At 36.5% G+C, this 21,222-nt stretch overlaps 1 protein-coding gene across 1 annotated transcript in view; it reads right to left on the bottom strand.

The window, feature by feature from the left end:
- The window catches only part of LOC139710589 (uncharacterized), a 45,963-nt gene that overhangs the window by 2,178 nt on the left and 22,563 nt on the right, over positions 1-21,222 (bottom strand). Inside the window, exons 3-6 of the mRNA XM_071622514.1 lie at positions 8,836-9,050; positions 7,839-7,985; positions 6,326-6,477; positions 3-121 (exon numbers count right to left, since the gene is read on the bottom strand). Coding sequence (XP_071478615.1) covers positions 3-121; positions 6,326-6,477; positions 7,839-7,985; positions 8,836-9,050 — 633 coding nt within the window. The remainder of the gene's footprint in view (positions 1-2; positions 122-6,325; positions 6,478-7,838; positions 7,986-8,835; positions 9,051-21,222) is intronic.

Below are 21,222 nucleotides of genomic sequence, written 5' to 3'. Positions count from 1 at the left end.
ACCTGTGTGAGAGCGATTGTGAATCTTGAGGTTTTCCAGGCGAGAGAAACTTTTGTGACACAGCTGGCACTGGTGTGGCTTCTCATTGGTATGTGTACGCACATGGATCAGCATCTTGTACCTACAGAAGTATTGAACACAGAGACACCATACCATCCTTGAATTCATGTTTGTATGCATGTTGTATGTTTATAACATCAATGAGGGGAGTGTACTCACACTGTGACATCTCTCAGGAAATTATCCCAGACTGTTAAGGACGTGCCAAGTTAGTGCAGATACTTAGTTTTTCTATCAAATTTAGATAGCAACAAAGAAGAAAACAACCAACAGCAGATCACTGTTACAATAGTGTATATCATATCAGTCGCAGAAAAAGGGAACATATGAAGAAAAAAGATATGAAAGAGAAACAAAAATACACTAGAAATGTCGCTATGGCGACTGGTATGCCTCCGCCATAATGCATGGTTCTCCGAATAGGTTTATAGCACAATGTCTTGACAATGTGTGATAACAGCTTCACATAACTGGCAGAATATCAAAATGACAGGTTTGTCACAAATGCATTGAGTGTTCACTATCCTTGAACAGGGTTTATTTAGATGAATGGCTATACTGTCTAAGAGTGCAGGTATTAGGGATTTGAGGATTTTTGTACTGAACTTTTGACCCTTTCATAAGTTTAAAGAAGTGAAATTTAGCACTTTCACCTGACATTTGACATTTTGACCTTTGACCTTTAAGCAAGAAACTTCCAAGAGAATCTGTATTGGGTAATATATGAATACACTAAGTTTCAAGAAAAAATCCTGCAGGCATTGCATAGATAAAAGAGAAATAATGACATTTTGACGAGTTGACCTTGACCTTTCACCCCTTGACCTTTGACCCATGACCCCTATATTCCCTACATGATCACTGCCAGTCAGTAAATGCATAAATACTAAGTTCCATGAAGATACCTTGAAATATTTGTGAGATATGGAGAAAAATGTGAAATTTTAACATTTTCACTTGACCTTTGACCCTTGACCTTTGACCTCATGACCCAAAGCTCTCTCTGGGGAATCTTTATTTGGTGGTACATGTATACACCAAGTTTCAAGAAAATACCTCCAGGCATTGCATAGATATAGGGGAAATAGTGAAATTTTGAGCATTTGACCTTGACCTTTTGACCTTTGACCTTGAGCATGTGCGCCCAAAAGTTGATAGGCACAACTTCGCCCACTCATACATATACAATGCCAAGTTTCATTAGGATATCTCTAACAGTTTTTCAGATACGCCGTCCATAAAATAACATTACGGATGGAAGGACGGACGGAAGGACGGACGGACGGACAACCCGAAAACATAATGCCTCCGGCGACACTTCGTGGCGGAGGCATAACAACATTACAACAAATGTGAGACAACTAGAAAAATGACTGAATTAATGGTGTATGTTAAGACTGAATGAAAACAGACTGGGGTTGCTACAGTATTAAAGGAATACAACAAAACATTCGAAAGAGATGGAACTATGACATTATGCCACTGACATGCCTCAGTAAAGTTAAAAGGAATAATTTAATGACTTTATGCTTCTTCATCAAAACTCATTTGAAATTAGAGAAGGTTCTTCATCAATACATGGCTACATGTACAAATCAGTAGCTACAAGCAAAGCCTTCATCACACACCATCTTAAGGGAAATTGTGGGTTTGTTGAGCTAGTAAATAAACATTAGACTATCATCACCACTGAACTTAGTGTACATCAGAATGATTCTCAGGGTACAATATGGCTGACATTTGAAGGAAGCCTAGATAATGACAAGAGTGAGGCTCTGCAGTGAGCAGCCTGCATGGGTTTTATCAGCTCTCTTGATCAATAATGTATTATAGCTGAGAAACAATGCACACCCATTTGGACACTGAAGAAGTCACATTATCCTCCTTTACAAATTTGATATTCTGTTGCCATGGAAATGCCATAGCAGTCTTGTGACCTACATCTTTCTGCCATGCTACCTGAGCCCTATAAATCTTAGCCAGACAAGGCAGCTATTGTTAAGATGGTAGTCAGTGTCACTGTCATGACATGGCTTGCTTCTCTCACAGAACTACCAACACAGGTCAAAGGTCATGAAGCTCTTCTCTATACACTCTCACTATCCTCCCAAAAAATGTCTCTCTTTTTTTCTTGGGCTGGCAATTTTATGAAAAGCATTTATAAACACTCTAAAGCCAGTCCACGTCTCATATATCTAATTGAGATTTTACATGAAGTACTTCAAGTGGTGTCATATTATTTATCAAATAATTAATGTATCTGTGATCAAATATCATGACATGTTTTACAGGACAGCTAGTGAATAAAGCAATATCCAGGACATCTAAATTCATAAATTGCACTTGTACAATTCTGCAGAACATAAAGTCTACAAGCTGACTGAAATGAATCAAAGAGACAAAGGTAGACAAAGATGACATCACTTTTATGCTTTAGATATTGGGCATACAATTCTCACCGAAGTCACATGTATAGTCATGGAATTTCAACATCTCACATCTCTACTGGACAGCAATCTTGTTTGTAACCACATGTGTAAATTTGATTAATTTATGATGTCACAACCTCAACTCTCCCTTTTCTTTGAATAACAAAAATATCTTTAAAATGATGTCTAAGGTGAAAGGTTATTAAAACACACCAGTAATTTGGTGCAGATTATTTTTTAATTTTTATTTCTAGTTTTTTTTTTTCTTTTTTTTTTTTGGTCTACAAAACCGTCAAGAAATATGTGGTGTATGTGCGCAAGCTGGAATTGCAACTAATATTAACTGTTTCATGGAAACACGGAAAACAAATAGATTACATAATTTTTTTATCCTATGTCTGAGTGCAATGAACTATGAACATTTTGTTTGTTTGTTTTGACTTAATTAATCAAAATGTATTTACTGATTAAGATGCTAACTTGAATATTGAGTTGAATTGCAGTCTTAACATGAAAGAAAGGAATAAATGGAAAACTGATTATTAGTCTACAGTGTGACAGTCATATAGTAAGTCACTTGGCTCATTAAATTAAGAGATATGAAATCATTATCACGCAATTTGTTCCCATGTCTCTTCTAATTCAAATTAATGTTACAACAGAAATGCTACTCATATCAGAAATTCTATTATGATTTTTCAAGTATTTATTGTTTAGTGTCAGTTTGTCATGGAATGTTAAAATGACATTTGAATGGAAATACAGAGACTGAAAGGCAGCTCTGTGTAGGTATTTAATATTCCTTGAGAACACGGAGTACCCAGAAGAGTTCCCCATTTAAATTCTGATTTCTATGACCAAGTCAAAAGTAACAAAAAGACCCATAGTACCCATTTCCTTGTAGACTACTGAAACATTTTCTTTGTTGTTTGCTTAGGGTGTGACCCATGAACATTTCTCACAACACAGCCGTATATCTCAGCAGTCTACATAGTCCTCTTACTCCTCCCACTATCAAGGAGAGCAAAGCGAACCGGTAGCTTGGCTGTGAAAGACCACCCACATAGCAAGTTGAAAAGGAGGAATAACATAGCACAGAGCCACAGAAAGAAGGCAAATATGAGAGAAAGATGGTTTAGGCTGCCTAGTCTTGCTTCAATATTCACATGACTCATTATTTTGATAAGAAGTCTGGTACAGCTTGGATGTCTGCTATAGCAGGGCTTAGTGGTGGTCCAGTGGCCTGTGGTCCAGTGGCCTGTGGCCACTAAAAATTGGTGTTGAGCCACCAAATTTATCTTTTACTGGCCTGACTGGACAACTAAGATTCGAATGGATTGTTACAATTGCTTTTATTTTGGGCCAGTTTGAATTTCAGATTTTAATATTCCCAACAAGTAACCACAAAAAAGTGTTGGGCCCTGTACATATTAAATGCTCACAAAGCACCTTCTGTTAACATGTCCTTACTTCTTCTCCTGTTTCTAATATATGAATTCTTTATATTGAGTAAAAAAGATATTTTTATAATTCAGATACCACAAAGTAACTAGTGCTTGATGGAGTGTAAGTTAGTTATATTGTGAATGGTGAGTTGTTTTCATTGTCAACCTTACATCATTGACTGTTGAGCATGTTGAGAAAAACACCCATTTTCTGATTGTTCATATGTAAAGAGAGAGAGAAAGAGACAGAGAGACAGAGAAAGAAAGACAGAGAGAGAGAGAGAGAGAGAGACAAACGGACAAACATATGAGTAAACAGACAGAGGAAGGCAGAGAGAGAGGCAATCATTCACACTTTACATCCTTTTCTATATTCCTAGACTCCTGGAATTCATTCAATTTCTCACAGTCCAGGCAGGATGGGAAAACAACTTCCCTCCATTCACTGATTTGTGTACAGATGAATAATGGCAGACAAAGTCAACTGTGGGAACAACACACAATTCTATCTCCTGTAAAGTCATTATGTCTAATAAATAGGTCACATTGCATTGAATACAGTATTAATCAATATTAGTTGTTATCAGTGCAGAAGATCTATTGAAGACAGCAGTAAGCTTTGCAACCTGAGTAACAGTCGCTTGGTTCTTGCTATATGTCAATTTTGTAAGGACATACTTAGATTTTAAAAAAAAAAAAATCAGATACAGTTCATCTTTTTCCAATGTTCAATAATAAGAACTTGTAAATACCCATTTAGTATAAAAAGTTGATGTTACTTATTGGGTAAAATGTTCAATAAGAGTACAGTATGTTAGAGGAAAAGTTCTTCATTGACTTTCAGCATATTAGTTTTATTAACAGGTGCATGAAATAAGTCAATGCATCCATGATATTAATGTTGCTTGGATAAAAACATTGCCTGGAAGCAGGAAAATATTTTGACATGTGACCATCAAAGATGTATGCTAAATGTAACAGAATGAAAATCTGCATGGTTTAATAATCACAGAGATTAGCCACGCATACTTGCACTGTTGCTTTCAATGTGTTTTCACATAAAACTGTTACAATGAGAAGCAGCCATGCCAGCTCAGACGTTTACACCTGTAATAAAGATGTTCAATACCTACAGTCTATGATTATTGCGGCCTTTTACTATAATTCAAGTGACATTGGGAGAGGCCAAATGTTCCATCATCAAACACTCTGGTCTCTTCTCTGAATAAGACTGTATGCTTTGCAGCACAAGGCTTCAATTCTTGAGGCCCCCCATAAAGTTGACCATTATACAGGTCTCTTACAATCTAAAGGCTATGAATACTGTCTGAGGGTTTAGCTGGCTAGTTGTTCACCCATACATCACTGATTGTCATAATGATGGATAAAGACTGGAGGGAAGAAAGAAAGCAGGAAATGAGTCTAGTCAAACAGACATGCTGCATGAGGGCCATCCATCAAGGATAGGATACCAGGTAGGCAATGGATAGCACTCAGTGACCAGTGACCACTGACCAGTAAACAGTGATAAGTGACCAGTGATCAGGGGTCGAAAACAGTGCAGGATTAGACATCCAATGACACAAAAGTGAAGGGCTGGTAACCAGAATGCATCTTTGTAGTGTTGCTTGTAATAGAAGGTGTTTTTTTGTTTTTGTTTGTTGAAAACGGACTTCGTACCAGATGGTCACGCTTCTTGAATAGGATCATGGCTAGAACATGGAATATGGTATAATCCAAAGTGGCAATGATGCACTACTTCTCGATTCTAATTTTTATGATATGGGTTACGAGTGCTTCATGGAAAATTGCAGTGAAACAATTTGTTGCTTGCCTGGCAGGAGGGCACTGGCGGCCCGAATTCACGAAGGTGGTACAAGTGAAACCATGGTTTAAACCATGGACAAAAACCATGGAGCGCCAAGTGTCGCACAGAATATTTCAGTATGAAATTGGTCATTTTGTGGACAAGATGACTCTTTCGTTAACGAAATTATCATTTCGTGTACAAAATTTTCATTTAGTTACAAAATGTTGTCATTTTGTTACAAAATAATCATTTCATCGACGAAATGACTGATTTCGTAACGAAATATTCCATGCGACACTTGGCGCTCCATGGTTTTTGTCCATGGTTTAAAACATGGTTTCATTTGTACCACCTTCGTGAATTCGGGCCAGCAAGTTTACATTGTGCAAGCCTCAGGCCCATCTGCCGGGCAGGCACCGACATACACCTCTATCACAACTTGATATGACATCAAATGACAACGATTATTTCGGTCCATCTGAGGACTACAAATTATTGTCAATCCTAACTTGAATCAGCCGAGATTTAGAATGGCAGCTGGTATAGCTAAATAAAAGAGGAGATACTCCAACACAACTGACCTGGCATTGAATCCTTTCCCTTTTCGTTGGCATCCTTCCCAGCGACAGCTATACTCAGATTCTTTCTCAAGTCTCACATGACTCTCATTGACATGGCAGACTAGATTCTCAAGTTGGTCAAACTTCGCATAGCACCCTGCCCACTTACAAACCTGAAGGAATGACAAAATAAAATAACATCCCTGTAAGACAGCCCAGAAACCAACAATAGAACATTGCGACCTCTTATCTCTGTAACTGAATTTAATTGAATGGAACCATGAGAACAAATTTATAACATCTTTTATTGTATCTGCAATTTGACTCAACAGGCACAAAGTCAACAATTCTGTTCTTTCTAACATATAGGAGATGAATAAATAAATAACAAGTCACTTTCTACATGACATAATTAGAAAGACTTGCTCAGCATGACAACAAAATCAAAGAAACACTCATATGGACATCTGCTCAAATAAGTCTAAAAAGAAGATTTCAATTCACACAAGTTTGGGTATTAACTCAATGTTTTGTTTAAAATCATGACTCACAATATATTCAGTAATACTGTACATCCCCTGAAGACACATTCAACACCCACAACTGAACAAATCATCAGAAATGCAACCATAGAGACAGCATGATGCTTCTGAAATCAAACAGAAGTGGTTGAAACAAAGTAAGACCACTCTACCAGTACTGTGTTGTTTTTCAATCACACAGGAGTGGTTGAAACAAAATAATACCAATTTACTAGTACTGTGTTGATTTCCAATCACACAGGAGTGATTGAAACAAAGTAAGACCAATTTACTAGTACTGTGTTGATTTCCAATCACACAGGAGTGGTTGAAACAAAGTAATACCAATTTACTAGTATTATGTTGTTTTCCGATCACACAGCAGGGTGTCAAACAAAGTAAGACTTATTTACCAGTACTGTGTTGATTTCCAATCACACAGGAGTGGTTGAAACAAAATAATACCAATTTACTAGTACTGTGTTGATTTCCAATCACACAGGAGTGGTTAAAACAAAGTAAGACCAATTTACCAGTACTGTGTTGATTTCCAATCACACAGGAGTGGTTGAAACAAAATAATACCAATTTACTAGTACTGTGTTGATTTCCAATCACACAGGAGTGGTTAAAACAAAGTAAGACCAATTTACCAGTACTGTGTTGATTTCCAATCACACAGGAGTGGTTGAAACAAAATAATACCAATTTACTAGTACTGTGTTGATTTCCAATCACACAGGAGTGGTTAAAACAAAGTAAGACCAATTTACCAGTACTGTGTTGATTTCCAATCACACAGGAGTGGTTGAAACAAAATAATACCAATTTACTAGTACTGTGTTGATTTCCAATCACACAGGAGTGGTTAAAACAAAGTAAGACCAATTTACCAGTACTGTGTTGATTTCCAATCACACAGGAGTGGTTGAAACAAAATAATACCAATTTACTAGTACTGTGTTGTTTTCTAATCACACAGGAGGGTGTCAAACAAAGTAAGACTTATTTACCAGTACTGTGTTGTTTTCCAAGCCCCTGCCCCCTACAGCTGATGAAGTCTCAGTCATGTCCTTTTGTTCTCCAATGCTGTCTGTGTGAAAAATAGTTCGTGTGAACCCCATCGGACTACTGGCTTGACTACCAGTGATATTACTCAGCTGTTTAAAGACACACAAAAGAAAGCCAAAACCATTAACAAACATTAAAGTGAAGAACACTGCTCCAAGTTAAAAATGACATCTGATGAGAGAAATTACTTAAACACAGGAATAAGTGAAGTTCACAACAAGTATCTGACTAGTTTGGAAATGAGGAGTGGTGCACTCTTTCTATTTCTTTCTTCCTTTTTTTAACTTTCCCATAAATAATCAAATCAAAGAATTCTACAAGAGGAACAAATATCATATTTTAATAGGATACCTAGCACATTAATGGACGGGACACAATTTAGGATGACTTCATTCACAAATACTTTCAAGAAGCCATTCAAATCAACACACAAAAAATCAAACATCTCCTTTCATAGGGAGTAGTTCATTTGAACTGAAAGGTAAATGAAATGTCAATAGAATTATATCATGTCAAATAACTGCAATAACATCCTCATGATAAAAAAACCCCCAATAATGATCACACCCTAAATGAACTTGTCAGGGTACAGACAAGTTTTCAGAGAAAATACTGTAGACCAGGCAGATTTAATCTGTGAAACAGAAAGTCATAATGAATAGAGGCATACCACTAAGGTGGGTGAGAAATCCTTCTTCACTGGACATTGTTACACTGGTCATCCCACAACAAGACGTGTTCACAGAGATGTGACTACTAAAAGTAAAAACTCACATTAATATGTGACTGTTAAAAGTAAAAACTCACATTAATATGTGACTACTAAAAGTAAAAACTCATATTAATATGTGACTACTAAAAGTAAAAACTCCCATTAATATGTGACTACTAAAAGTAAAAACTCACATTAATATGTGACTACTAGAAGTAAAAACTCACATTAATAACACCATCTCTACTAGTGATGGATCTCGTATGGCCATCAACTAACAGGCTGTCCAAGGAGACTACAGGGTTTGTTTCCATAACAACAGAATCGCTTGGGACATCTACAGGTTTGCTGTGACGTCTGTGAGCAGTCCTAGCAATGGACGAAGCAAGATGGCTGTTACCACCATGCTCTTGAACCCCGCATCCTAGAAGTACTGTCGCTCCTGAGGAGAAAACAAGACACCAAAATCATTTTATTGGGGAAAATATGCTGTCAATAAGATGGAAAAAAAAAACACTTTACAGCAGATACTGTAGATACTGTGTACACTGATGTCACAGGGAAGTCTGTCCATAACTCCTTCAAGATGTCTTGCTGAAGCACTAGTTAAGTTCTCTTACAAACTGCACATCAACACAGAAAAAATACGATAATACACACTTACAAAGTGTAAAATGACACTGACATATTTCTTACCTGCCCAGTGGCTGCTAACTGGTAGAAAGACTAATGTTCATCTCATTGGTCTGATTAAAGGGCAAATGTTGATTCAATGTGGGAACAGCTTTATTCATATCAATGGAGTCTGCTGTTACAGATTGATGGGAAAAGTAGATAAACACTTCTTTAGAGGCAGAGAAGCTGTTACATTTAAAATCAATACATTTCTAAACACTGATTGATGGCAAATCTTCACATTCTCGATAAAAAAAAATGGATGGAAGGACACTATCTTTCTCACGCCACAAACCATTCATTGATGCTTTGAAAATCCCCTGCACCAATAATCAATAGAATCAACGTTTCCCATGAGAAAGCCAACGATGAATCTGAGCAATTTCTGTGATTGTAACAATAGGGGGCAGCTATCATAATGTTGGTTTGAAAGGTATTGTTGAGGAAATCAACTGGGAAGAGTACAAAGAACTCAAGGTCCTTGCATACCTTAACAAATCAACTCTAGAGCTCCACAGGGGGTAATGGGGTGGTACACAAACAAGAATATAGGCTTTGATGTGGCTGCAACAATGAGGCAATACAATCCTACAATCACAACACATTGGAGACAGGATACAACCATACACCATGGAGCTTATCTAGTCAAAGAAGGGAAAAACCGTGGGAACTCCAGCTTCCTAGAATCAAAGTTATCACACAAACTTACCACATGGACAGGTTGGTTTTTACAAAGCTGAATGTGGCCATCATAGAGATCATTATTAGAATTCAGAGTGCGGCTCACTATTACCCCTTTCAGTAACTCATCCATTTTTGGTCCCGTCCTGGTCCGAACTAAATTAGCCTGCGCCAAGCAGTAAAAATTGTGTTCAGTAACTATAGCAGAGCCGCACTACTTTTACGATGACCCATTCATAAACTCAGTCATGTAAGGGATAACTATCATGGTAACTGAACGCGTCATGGACAGAGTGGAAGTGCATTTTCGCGCGATATTTGATGTGCTTGCCGCGCGCTTGTGAGCTGAGCAGCGCAAGCTGTGACCTTTCACCGTGAAAGGAATTTTGGCCTGCGCCTGGCGCTGCTATTGTTCATAAACTCTTCGATCAGCGCCAGGCCCGTGCCTGGTCAGCGCGTGGTGCTAGCTCCAACAGCGCCAAAATAGTCCGCACCTAGCGCGGGCCACTTTGGCCCAACCCATTCATAAACTCAAAATTTGTTGACTTGGCCCACTCCTGGTCCGCACCAAGAGGGTTACTGAAAGGGGTATGATTCATCTACAGGTTGTACCTCCCTGAATCAATTCTTATATTAGCAGGCACTGCACAATGAAGATATGTTTGGCCTATATCAGGCAAAAATGCTGAAGAGACTTTCATCATTGAGTATTTGCAAGGCCTCTACAACTCTTTGCATGTATGTAACAAGATGTCAACATGATTTCTCTTCAAAAATACATTTATTAATGTGATAAAGATAAGATGGGATAAACTTTAACAGCTCCTTTCTCACTCACATTTATACTTCCCAGACATATAAACACCTTGACCATAAAATTGGGACATCGGGGTTATGTTCCGCAGAGACTGAATCTGGCTTCACAATTTACTTTGTAATAAATTACTGGCATCTGATAATAATGCAAGCAAGAAGCCTCTTTAGGTACTAGTTGGAGATATTCAGATTTATTAACTCATATCTATTTTTTTTTGTATTCAAAATTGACAAAACATGTCAGTTTCTGTTCATTATTATTATTTTTTTTACATTATCATAAACAAGTCCTTGAAGTATACTTTAAAGTTGTTTCCATTAAGTGTTGATGACCGTACTCCACAAATCTGATTTTGCTTTACATGTACAGTGTATATCCTTTGTGTTTCTTCCTGCAACACATACAGGAATTCTGGGTCTTTCTATTAGCCAATGTGACATTAAGGACATTTCTCTTATCTTGGATGGATGCCTTAAATGCAGCGACTACTTGCAATACATGTTTATACTTTGTATGTAAAGCATATTCCCCCACAGAACGAAGTCTTCTACATGTTAAATTTCAGCTTTCAAGTGCTCAACATTACACTTTTAACTAGAAAACTGAAGAATCATACCTAGATGCTCTAACAAAACAAAGCAACCTTGGAAGAAAGTTTTATTACTAGAATGACAGGGCATTCAGACGCAAAAAATTTATACTAGAACGGTACAGCTATACCAAAACGGTATAGCTATACAATGAATTTATACGTCTGAACGCTGACTAACGAAACGACGTATAACGAAACGACGTATAGCGAAACGACGGCCAGAGCATCGTTTCGAACTAGAACTCGATAACGAATCAGCATTCCATGTCCGTCTGAACGTATGGCGACCATAGAACGGCATAACTGGGCGGGGCTTAATGGGAGCGCGCACGAAAGGTGACCCCACAGCTGTCACTCATGACTATAACAGCATGCGCAGTGGGAAACTGCACATCTATACGATGTTTCCCAGAACGGTCGAAATTAATGTCTGAATGGTCTGTCGGCTATACGATGATTCTTTATACGTCGTTTCGTTATCGAGTTTTGGTATAAAATGGCATGCGTCTGAAAAGGGGGTGAGTGCATGTCAAAAACCTTATAATCACATCTATGATGATGAACTATCTTAGGAGGGCCACCTATACATAAATCATCAGCTACATTGCATTATCTCTAGATTCGCTGGGAAAATGAATAAAGGCAGTTTGTATTTTTGACACCCAATGATTCTTTGAAAATTCTGGCCTAACTGAACACAACTTGTTCTGCTGGTTACTTCTGTGTGCAAACAGTCAGATGATCAACTCAGAGCTACAGTAGACAGCAGAACCTGCTTTCAGAGTTGCAATAATTTGATTAATTTTAACATTCTTGAGGTAGTCACAGTTTAAAAGACTGAATTTAAAAAAAAATGGCTTGAGAAAGAAAAGAGGGAAGAAGAATGGATATTAAAAACTTTCTTGCATGACGAAATCAAGAGGTCAACAATAAATTAAAACATTTTATATTTTTAAAGGATGGGACTGTGCCAATGGGCAAAAGTAATTTTTACTGATTAATCTTTCATATCAAGCCCATCAGCAATGAATGTCAAACTGCACGAGTCTGAGTAAAGCAAAGTGTATTTTATTCTAAGTTGAAATTACATGTTATAATGTGTATACTTCTTACTCTGGTCCATTCCAGTCATGATTGCTGCCCTCTATGAGAGATGACACAAGTCACATTCACATAAACATCTCAAATGATCAGTTGTAGAAAATAATTTTTTGGAACGTGATGCAAAAACCATTAATTCTTGTGTGTGAAAACACACAAAAAACTGCTAACTCTTGCAAAATGCAACGCAATGCTAAAATTAATCCAGCTTGCTTTTTTTTTGTAAAAACTTTTGCAACAATTTGTCCTGTGGTGTGTGTGTGTGTGTGTGTGTGTGTGTGCATGAATGGCACGCGAAGAGAGAAGCGATTTTTGAAAATCCCACAATGCAATTCACCACACTAGGTTTGCAAACTTGTGAGGCAAGGGTCATGTTCTGGTCATTCGTTTAGGTATAGGCAGTCTGGAGATTCAAGCATTTCATTTATTAAAAGCCAAGTGACACTTTTTTTCTCCCATGTATGATTGGTTCCAATGAAAACTGATTTTTGCATCACGATGCACAAACCAATAAGTTCTGTGTGTCAATATGACTACAGAGCTCTCTGGCTAAGCATACAACCCTAGCCAGTTTCTTGCCAGTACCATTTGGCAGGTTCAAAATGATAGCAGGTTATACTGTGACTACGAGAGGAAGCAAGTCTTGTGACTAGGACACAAGAGTCAGTGTTTTCTTCTTTCCATTCTCTTTCCCAAAGCATTCATCAAACCTAAAATTCTGCATTCGGAAGACCCAATATGACTAGTGTAAAATTGCCCTAACAAAGAACCACCATTTGCCTGATAACCCTTTTGTATTTAGTGAAAATGCATCTTTGATCTGTAGTTGATAGAAAATGACATCTAATTAACATTGGGTCATCCCACAGACTTAGTACTGAGAGCCAAGCCCTCTAGGCATGCGGGTTTGTTTGAGAAATGATCAAAGGGCATTCAAGAATACAGAGATGTCACAGTTTGCCTATTATACACTGTGTGGCTCCTTTTCCTCAAAACCCCATCTCATATACTTGATTTTGAAAACTGATACAATCAGTACTTCAATAGGATTTATATAAATGGTGAATACAACAAAGGCATTTGAGGCAGGTATGGGAAATTTATCAATTGATTATTGAACGAAGTAGAATTCTTCTCTGTGTTTGAATTCACTCATCCACTCCTATGACTCACTAAAGATACACTTTCTGAGTCTGCTGTAATCTGCACTGAAATCAGGACTAGTCTGTGTTCCAGCATATATCAGATAACTGATAGGAACAAGTAGCTTTACTATTAATCATGTGTAAAACGACTAAACAGCTACATTAAGGTAACTGCCTAACGACAGGGGAAATGTGCAAATTTAGCTCTGGATCCAACAAAGAGATCAAATGTAAAAAAAAAAAATAGAAAAGACAAGAAAAGACAAGACAAGAAAGAAAAGAAAAGAAAAGAAGAATGATAAAAAAGAATGTAATTCTGTGCAGGACCTGTGTGATCCTACAGCTTTTTAACATGTGACCCTGTAACTTTATGATTGATAGTTATGGTTCAAAACCATTTTAGTAGAGTACAACTTTCTTTAGGGTAAAAATATTGTAACTGCAAACATCTAGAGAAGATTTGAATACTGGTATGACACAAAGTTTTCTACCATTTTATAGCAAGCAACCTGTATAATTCACCTCATATCAAATTTGTCAGCCTTACATATCATACTGAAGGTACCCAATGTATAATTGTCATTTAAAGAATATGAGGCACAAGAAAAACATTCCTTAAACTCTTTGGAGAATAAGAATGAGGCATCAGATTTTTGTGTGTTTTTTTTCTTTTCTTTTTTTTTGTCTGAAAGAACCCTTATATCACAGAAAAGAACTAAAGAATGACTTCTGAAAAGAAAGCTACGAGCTCAATGAGTCATAAGGTTAATGTGAAATAAATCACCTGTTACCACCTGTACAATATGAGAATAATTGCAAAAGGCTATTATATAAAATACATTTATCACATTACTGCTAAGCATCTGCCACATTGAAAAATCAATACATATCCCAATATATCCTCATTCTCTATGTAATACTTAAAAAAAACCTTTTAGCAATAGGGAAATCTACCCCAATGTACGAAGTAATCAGAAAAAAAAAAGTTGTTTCAATTGTTCCCTGCCCAACCTTAAGGTGGTAAGTTCATATTTGTAGCAGACTACTTTGTACCCTTAAGATACACTGTAGCCCACAAGAATCATCAATGAACAATATTCTTCATCCATCACAGCACAAATAAACTCTGGATTTTAGAGAATTTCCTGAAAGAATATATTTTTGACATCTTTATTTTGATTCACGGACTTGTGACAGGTCATTTATTGACTGCCTTATGTTCTTATCACTTTCTTGCAGATTCTTGCAAAGTTCAGCAGACCTCGTGAGCACAGGGATCATGAAAATGGCTGCGGCATATATTTGAGAGAGCCTTCGTTCCCTGCGACACAAACTGTTGTATTTTCAATGGAACAACCAAGGCCCAACCAGAAAATCCTGATAAAAGTTATTTCTACAGACAGACGCTGAGGCAGAAATGTCTCCTCTTCCTCCTCCCTGTCATCTGTTTTTGTTTTTTATTTTTATTCTTATTATTATTATTATTTTTTGGATAAGATATGAATTCCAACAAACAATAAGGAAGCTCAATCTATTTCTAGCATGTCATTTATGATATAGTTTTCTGGTATCTACAATGGATGCTTGGGTCATATGATAATACTGAAAATGGCATTCTACTTGTGCCTTGCACATGGACACAAATATTTCATTCATTTGAGACTTACTGTATGATGTCATTTTCTCAAAATAATAATATCATTACATGTAGACTATTTCTGAGGGGCATCATTTGAGTTTAGATTCAGCTTACTGGGATTAGGCAGAAATAGGAAAGGAAATAAAACCCACGGCACCACAAAGTGGTGAATGCATAGAATTGTGGAAATAAGAAGAGAATTTAATGGACTGCCTGAGAGAAGGAAGACACTTGACTGCACAACAATCAGACTAGAGCAAGAAAGCAAGTCAAAGTTAGGTTGAGTACTTTGCCTAACTACCGAACATTGAAGCTCTTTGTGCAAATGTATTTTAGGAATGCCGTTGAAGTATAAATTCCAGTCAGAAGGAACAAGAATAGGGTGCAACCATGATGGATGGTAGATGTTTGGAAAGAATACGCAGGAGGTCGCCAGTGTCATCTAGACAGAGGGGGAAAAGAATAATATCACCAGTTTCATCTCCTTCCGAACAAAATTGAATAAAACTTGAACATGCTGAAATGCAGGCTGTACTCTGCTAGTAAACAAACCATGCGTTGCCATGGTGACTGGTGTGGCTAGTCTTAGCTGGAATGTTGGAATGCAGATGAAATTATGGCAAGACAGCTGTGTAGTATATCATGTCTAGAGAGAAATTCAAGGTGAAGCTATCTAAACACAGACTGGAAAGCATCATGTACATAGCTGAGACGTGAAGTCTCAGTTGTACCATCAACACCCATGAAAAAAAAGGAAGTTCATGGTGGTTTAAAAGTCAAGTTGTTTTTCCATCTTGATAAAAAAAAGAAATTAATGTTCATAAAATTTTACCTGTGCTCACCATGTCTAGATAGTACAATCTATTTTCAAAACTCTGAAGCCTGTACCAAATGTATATGGTATCTCCGTATTAAAGCCCTATATTCTTCTGTTTCTTGGCTCTGTATTGATACACACCATTAGTGAGGTTAAAGTTGAGGTTTTTTTGTGATTTTATTTTATCTTTATTTATTTATTTATATTTTTGGCAAATCAGTACATTCCGACAATTCTATGAGTGGTTAAAGTCGCCATAAGGGAGTACAGTAATAAACTGATGAATGAATGTATGCATGCATGTTGCATTAATGTCGGGAACAGAGCTGACATTTTTGTATTTTTTAACTTTGCAAATGGCAACTGACTCGCGAAATTTCGCAAAAATAAAAACCTTGCAAATATATGGCATCAGTGTCAATCTCTCTTCAAAGGAATCTTCTTTAGGTTCACCTCTCCAAACAGCATTTGACTCTGTATGCAGCTTTATTTAGTAAACATTAACACTTCAAATAAGTTGTCAAATAAATGATTTACTTTTTGATAATACAATTGTACATGGGGGGGGGGGGGGAATGCAAAGATGTCTGCCAGTTTGGGAATATTTAACATATACCAGGCCTCCCTGATATATCTTTATGAAATTTCAATCAATACATAAAGTTCCCTTCTCCCACAATTAACATTTAACCAATACTTTTCAGCATGTGTGTAGGCCTTTAAGTCTACCCCCCCCCCATGTTACTCTTTTTGAGGGGTGAGGGTCCCCTCAAATGAACATGGCTATAAAATGTGCATTGACATACATGTACTATCAAACATATACCATACTGTAGGCATGAAAATCCACTATTCACATGATCCTATTTTCATTTCAGATATTCATTGTTTGAGTTTGAATATCTTTAAAGGGGTTGACAGAAACCACTTGTAGTCTAAAAAAAAAGGTCCTAGAAATCAGAGATTGTTTTGAACCATGAAAGCTAAGAGGATAAAAAGCTGTAGTCTAACACTTCTGACTATTTAGGTGATACGCTATCAGCGTATCACCTATTGTTATTGTCAAAATCTCTCTTTATTTCTTTTTTTTTTTCATTCTTCTTTCTTTCTGCCACATTTTGTGTCGTGTATATCTCAACAATGACATGACGGAATGACATGAAATTTTCAGTCAACATATCTCATGACAATATCTAGCGATGATACCATTTTCATGACGATAACATATCTCTGATGTCATCTAGGCGCCATTGTGTGATTTTCGGAAAATGTCATATGATCGAACATAACTTCATAAGGGCAAGTCCAAGATAAGGTCCCCTCAGAAGGCAAAATTTCATCTTTGCTCAATATTGACATGTTTGGTATCATTTTGAAGCTTATGAGTTGAAGTTTTGATTTCCGTGGAGGGAAAAATGATATTATGTAAATCTATGCAAATTTCAAGGGCTTCATTTGCATATTTGTGAAACACAGCGTTACGTATGGGACATTTATAAAAATTCATATTAATTCAAAGGAAAGCAAATAATATTTGATTAATATGTGGACATAAGAAGTTGATCACATAGTTTAACTTGGTATGAAAATTTAGGGATTATGCAAATGATTATGCAAATTAGCTCGTGTCCTATCATGAGATGTCCCATACGTAACAAAATGAGGTCATTTTTTTAGGTTTTTTCTGAAATTGCTAAGGTTATTTTAATGCCCTTTTGGAAAGTTCTAATTTATTGTTTAGAGAAATTAAATACCAGAGAAAAAAGAAAAAAAGTAAAAGAAACATTTTTTTATTAGGCATTGAAATAATGTTACGTATGGGACAAATGCGTTACGTATGGGACATCCTCATACATATTGCATGTGAATGCATGTAGCTAGCTGGGAAGGTCTCTCAGTACACAAATGGTCAATCATCCTGAAGAAAGCATCCCAACATTCTAGCTACTTTTTGAGTTATAGACACTTGAAACAATACATGAACTTGACTGAACAATTTTCAAAAAGGGGGAGGGGAAAATGGCAAAATACACAATGAAAAATCAGCATTAAAGGGATGGTATAGTTTTTTTTGTAGAAATGGGATTCAGTTTTCAACATTTAAAGAGATGATTGGAAACCAATTATATGAATTACTTAAGAGCATAAAATCCTAAGACTAGAGGAATTCAAAGTTTATGTGATGGAGATCCAATTTGAAATGGTTGTGATTATATAGAAAAAAAATAAAAAGTAAAATGATTTTTTTTTTAATTGCAAGTGATACACAAATTGTCCTTATTCAGTTTTCAGTAGTAGCCACAACAAAATTTATGGGTATACATACTGAGGTGTGACTCGAATCAATGACCTGACTGCTAGACAGACATCATATATCTACTCGATCACTGGGGTTCCACGCAGCAGGTATTGCTTATTTATTAAACTTAATATTTCTTGTGTCAAGTTGTTTTTTATTGAAACTTAATGGCAAACTGCCCTTCATCAATGGAAGCAAACACTTTAAACTACCAGGTATTCAATTTTTCAGTAGTAACTATCCTGATAAAAATAGGGCATACATACTCAGGTTATTCATGAAAAATATAGAATATGATTGAATGTGATTATGATGGTAAATATCGGGGAATATTGTTCCCTTGTCAATCTGGATCGGTATTTGAGTAATTTCAACGGATTCCACCTCAATAATTATGCAAAAATTTGTTTATGGGTATTTTGTAAAATTATTTTGCAAAATACCCATAAACATGCTTCTCCACACACTAAACGAATGGGAGACAAAGGGCATGCATACCCAGGTTGGTCATAAAAATATAAAAATATGATTGAATATGATTATGATGGTGAATATTTGGGGAATATTGTTTCCTTGACAATCTGGATCAGTATTTGAGTAGTTTCAACTGATTCTACTTCAATAATTATGCAAAATACCCGTAAACATGGTTCTTCACACACTAAATGAATGGGGGACAAACTGTCCCATACGTAACTGTCCCATACGTAACACGTCATGTCTGTCTTTAATTAGAACCTGCAATTAGAGCTTTTTGCCTAATGACATGAAACTTACCTGTGATAATCTTGAGTGTTGTGACTTTGATCACAGTGAGTTACAAGTTGTAGAATGATATACTTTCAGAGAGTTTTGAGGTTGAAAAAAATGTTCAAAAAAACAAAATTTTTCTGGTCCCATACGTAACGGCACATATTTTCTCTTCTAGAATATAATTGTCAGGGTCATTTTTCTCAATTTTTTACATGATTATACTTCTCCTCGATATCAATCACCATGATGAAGTTCAATATGATCAGAGGCCATTAACACTATTTTTCAGGTCATAAAAGTCTCTGAATGTCCCATACGTAACGTGCGCGTTATCTTGGACTTGCCCTTAACTAAATGTCATTTCTGTATCATTTTCAGTGGATATGAAGTTCAGGTCACGCCTGATCGTCCTGTACTATGCTAATTACCCAGGTCATCATGACGCGTGTGTCAAAATTTTAAAATGCTCAAAACCACTTCCCAATGGGAAATCTCGAAGTTTCAGACAATTTTAAGTGTTTCAAAAAACTCCGTGCATAAACATCTGTCCGCGCGTTTTCTCGCGCACAGTGCATAAGCAACATGAAAATGCACTTTTATCAACTGATTTGGATTCCTGATACTTTGAGTAAGAATATCCATTGATTTCCGATAGATTTTGACTTATAACAAAGGAATGCACTGGCGTCAAAGTTGAAATTCTGCGCGCGCAGCCATATACAAATATAGTGAAAAAACATGTCGTTTATTTCACCATAGCTCTCTAAAACGTCCCGCAACCCTTTGTTTTTATTGCATCAGTACAAAAGCATATGAATTGCAAATAACATTTCAAGTATCAATATTTTCGAGGAAATCTCGATGACGTCATCACATCGCCATCTGAAATAAAAAAAGTGGAATTGATCTTTTTGAGGTACTGTTTCTGACATTCATTTGCTCGTATCTCTGTTGTTTAAGCTCAATATTATCCCAAATTCAGATATGTTGTACTTTGAACATTTGCCTTTCAAGTCCATGTCATTGTTTTGAAATTTGATGACATCATCATACTGGAAATTGTGATTAAAGGCAAAGACTCAAAATCAGACAAGTTTATGTGTTATGTCTATGAGAGGTGATTTTTTTAAAAACCATGCATTGCTTTGATAACATTCAAGCACCTTTACCTCAGCTGATTTTGCTCCATTTCCTCTGAAACTTAAGTATGTTGTAGCTGAGATAATAAGCTGCAGTAATCATGCATTTTATTTTTTCAAATCTCCTCATCAGGTTGACAATTTTGCAGCTTAAAACTGAAAATGAGAATGGAATGTGGACGAAACGATTCCTGATTTATCTTTCACATATAAACATAAGTTCCTCATATTTTCTCGTCGAGACGTATGGCTGAGAGATTAAAGGCGACGTCTCTGGCGCCGTATTCCCATCTAGAATATAATGCATGTTCGTGCAGGCGCTTTTGTTATCCTGACGTGGACGTTTTCTTTTTCTTTCTTTTTTTAAATTCAAGAATGTTATATTCAAAATTGTTTCTTTCCCCAAACATTTTTTTTTTGTTGATGTCCCGTGGCCGAGTTGTAGAGCAGCGATTTAAGTTACGGTTTTAATGCATCTTGTGAAGTATCTTCTCTGACATTGATTTGATGGTTTTTAAATTTGACATTGTCTGGACATCCTCTATTTGTCTGTTTATGCTTAGAAAAATAACACTGCTACAACATCTAATACATTTGCTTCACTTGTCACATGAAAGGTTATAAATTGCAGTTGTGTAGTTTACCTTTTGCCACCTCTCGTTTTATCTTCCCTATTCGCTATGTTTGTTTTTGTTATACTGTAGGTGGGAATGTGTGCATTTACATACCACCAACTTGCGTGGGAACGAGAACTGAATTAATTAACTCTAAGCCAGGTGTATAGCATCATGCTCATCTCTTTGATATTTCAGGTTGTTATTGTTTGACCCAATAACAGAGTTGTAGACAGGCTTTATGTTGCTATGAGGTATCTCGTGCCACATGAGAGGAAGGCATCACTGTTAAGTACACTCAGCAAAAAAAGAAAGTAAACACTTTTTCGAAGTCATATTTTT

This window comes from Diadema antillarum, unplaced genomic scaffold (assembly GCF_040938485.1).
Source record: "Diadema antillarum isolate AM-2024a unplaced genomic scaffold, OU_Dant_1.0 seq00001547_RagTag, whole genome shotgun sequence".
NCBI classification, from domain to species: domain Eukaryota; kingdom Metazoa; phylum Echinodermata; class Echinoidea; order Diadematoida; family Diadematidae; genus Diadema; species Diadema antillarum.
Note: the sequence above shows the minus strand (reverse complement) of the source record. Positions and strands in the feature narration are given on the sequence as shown.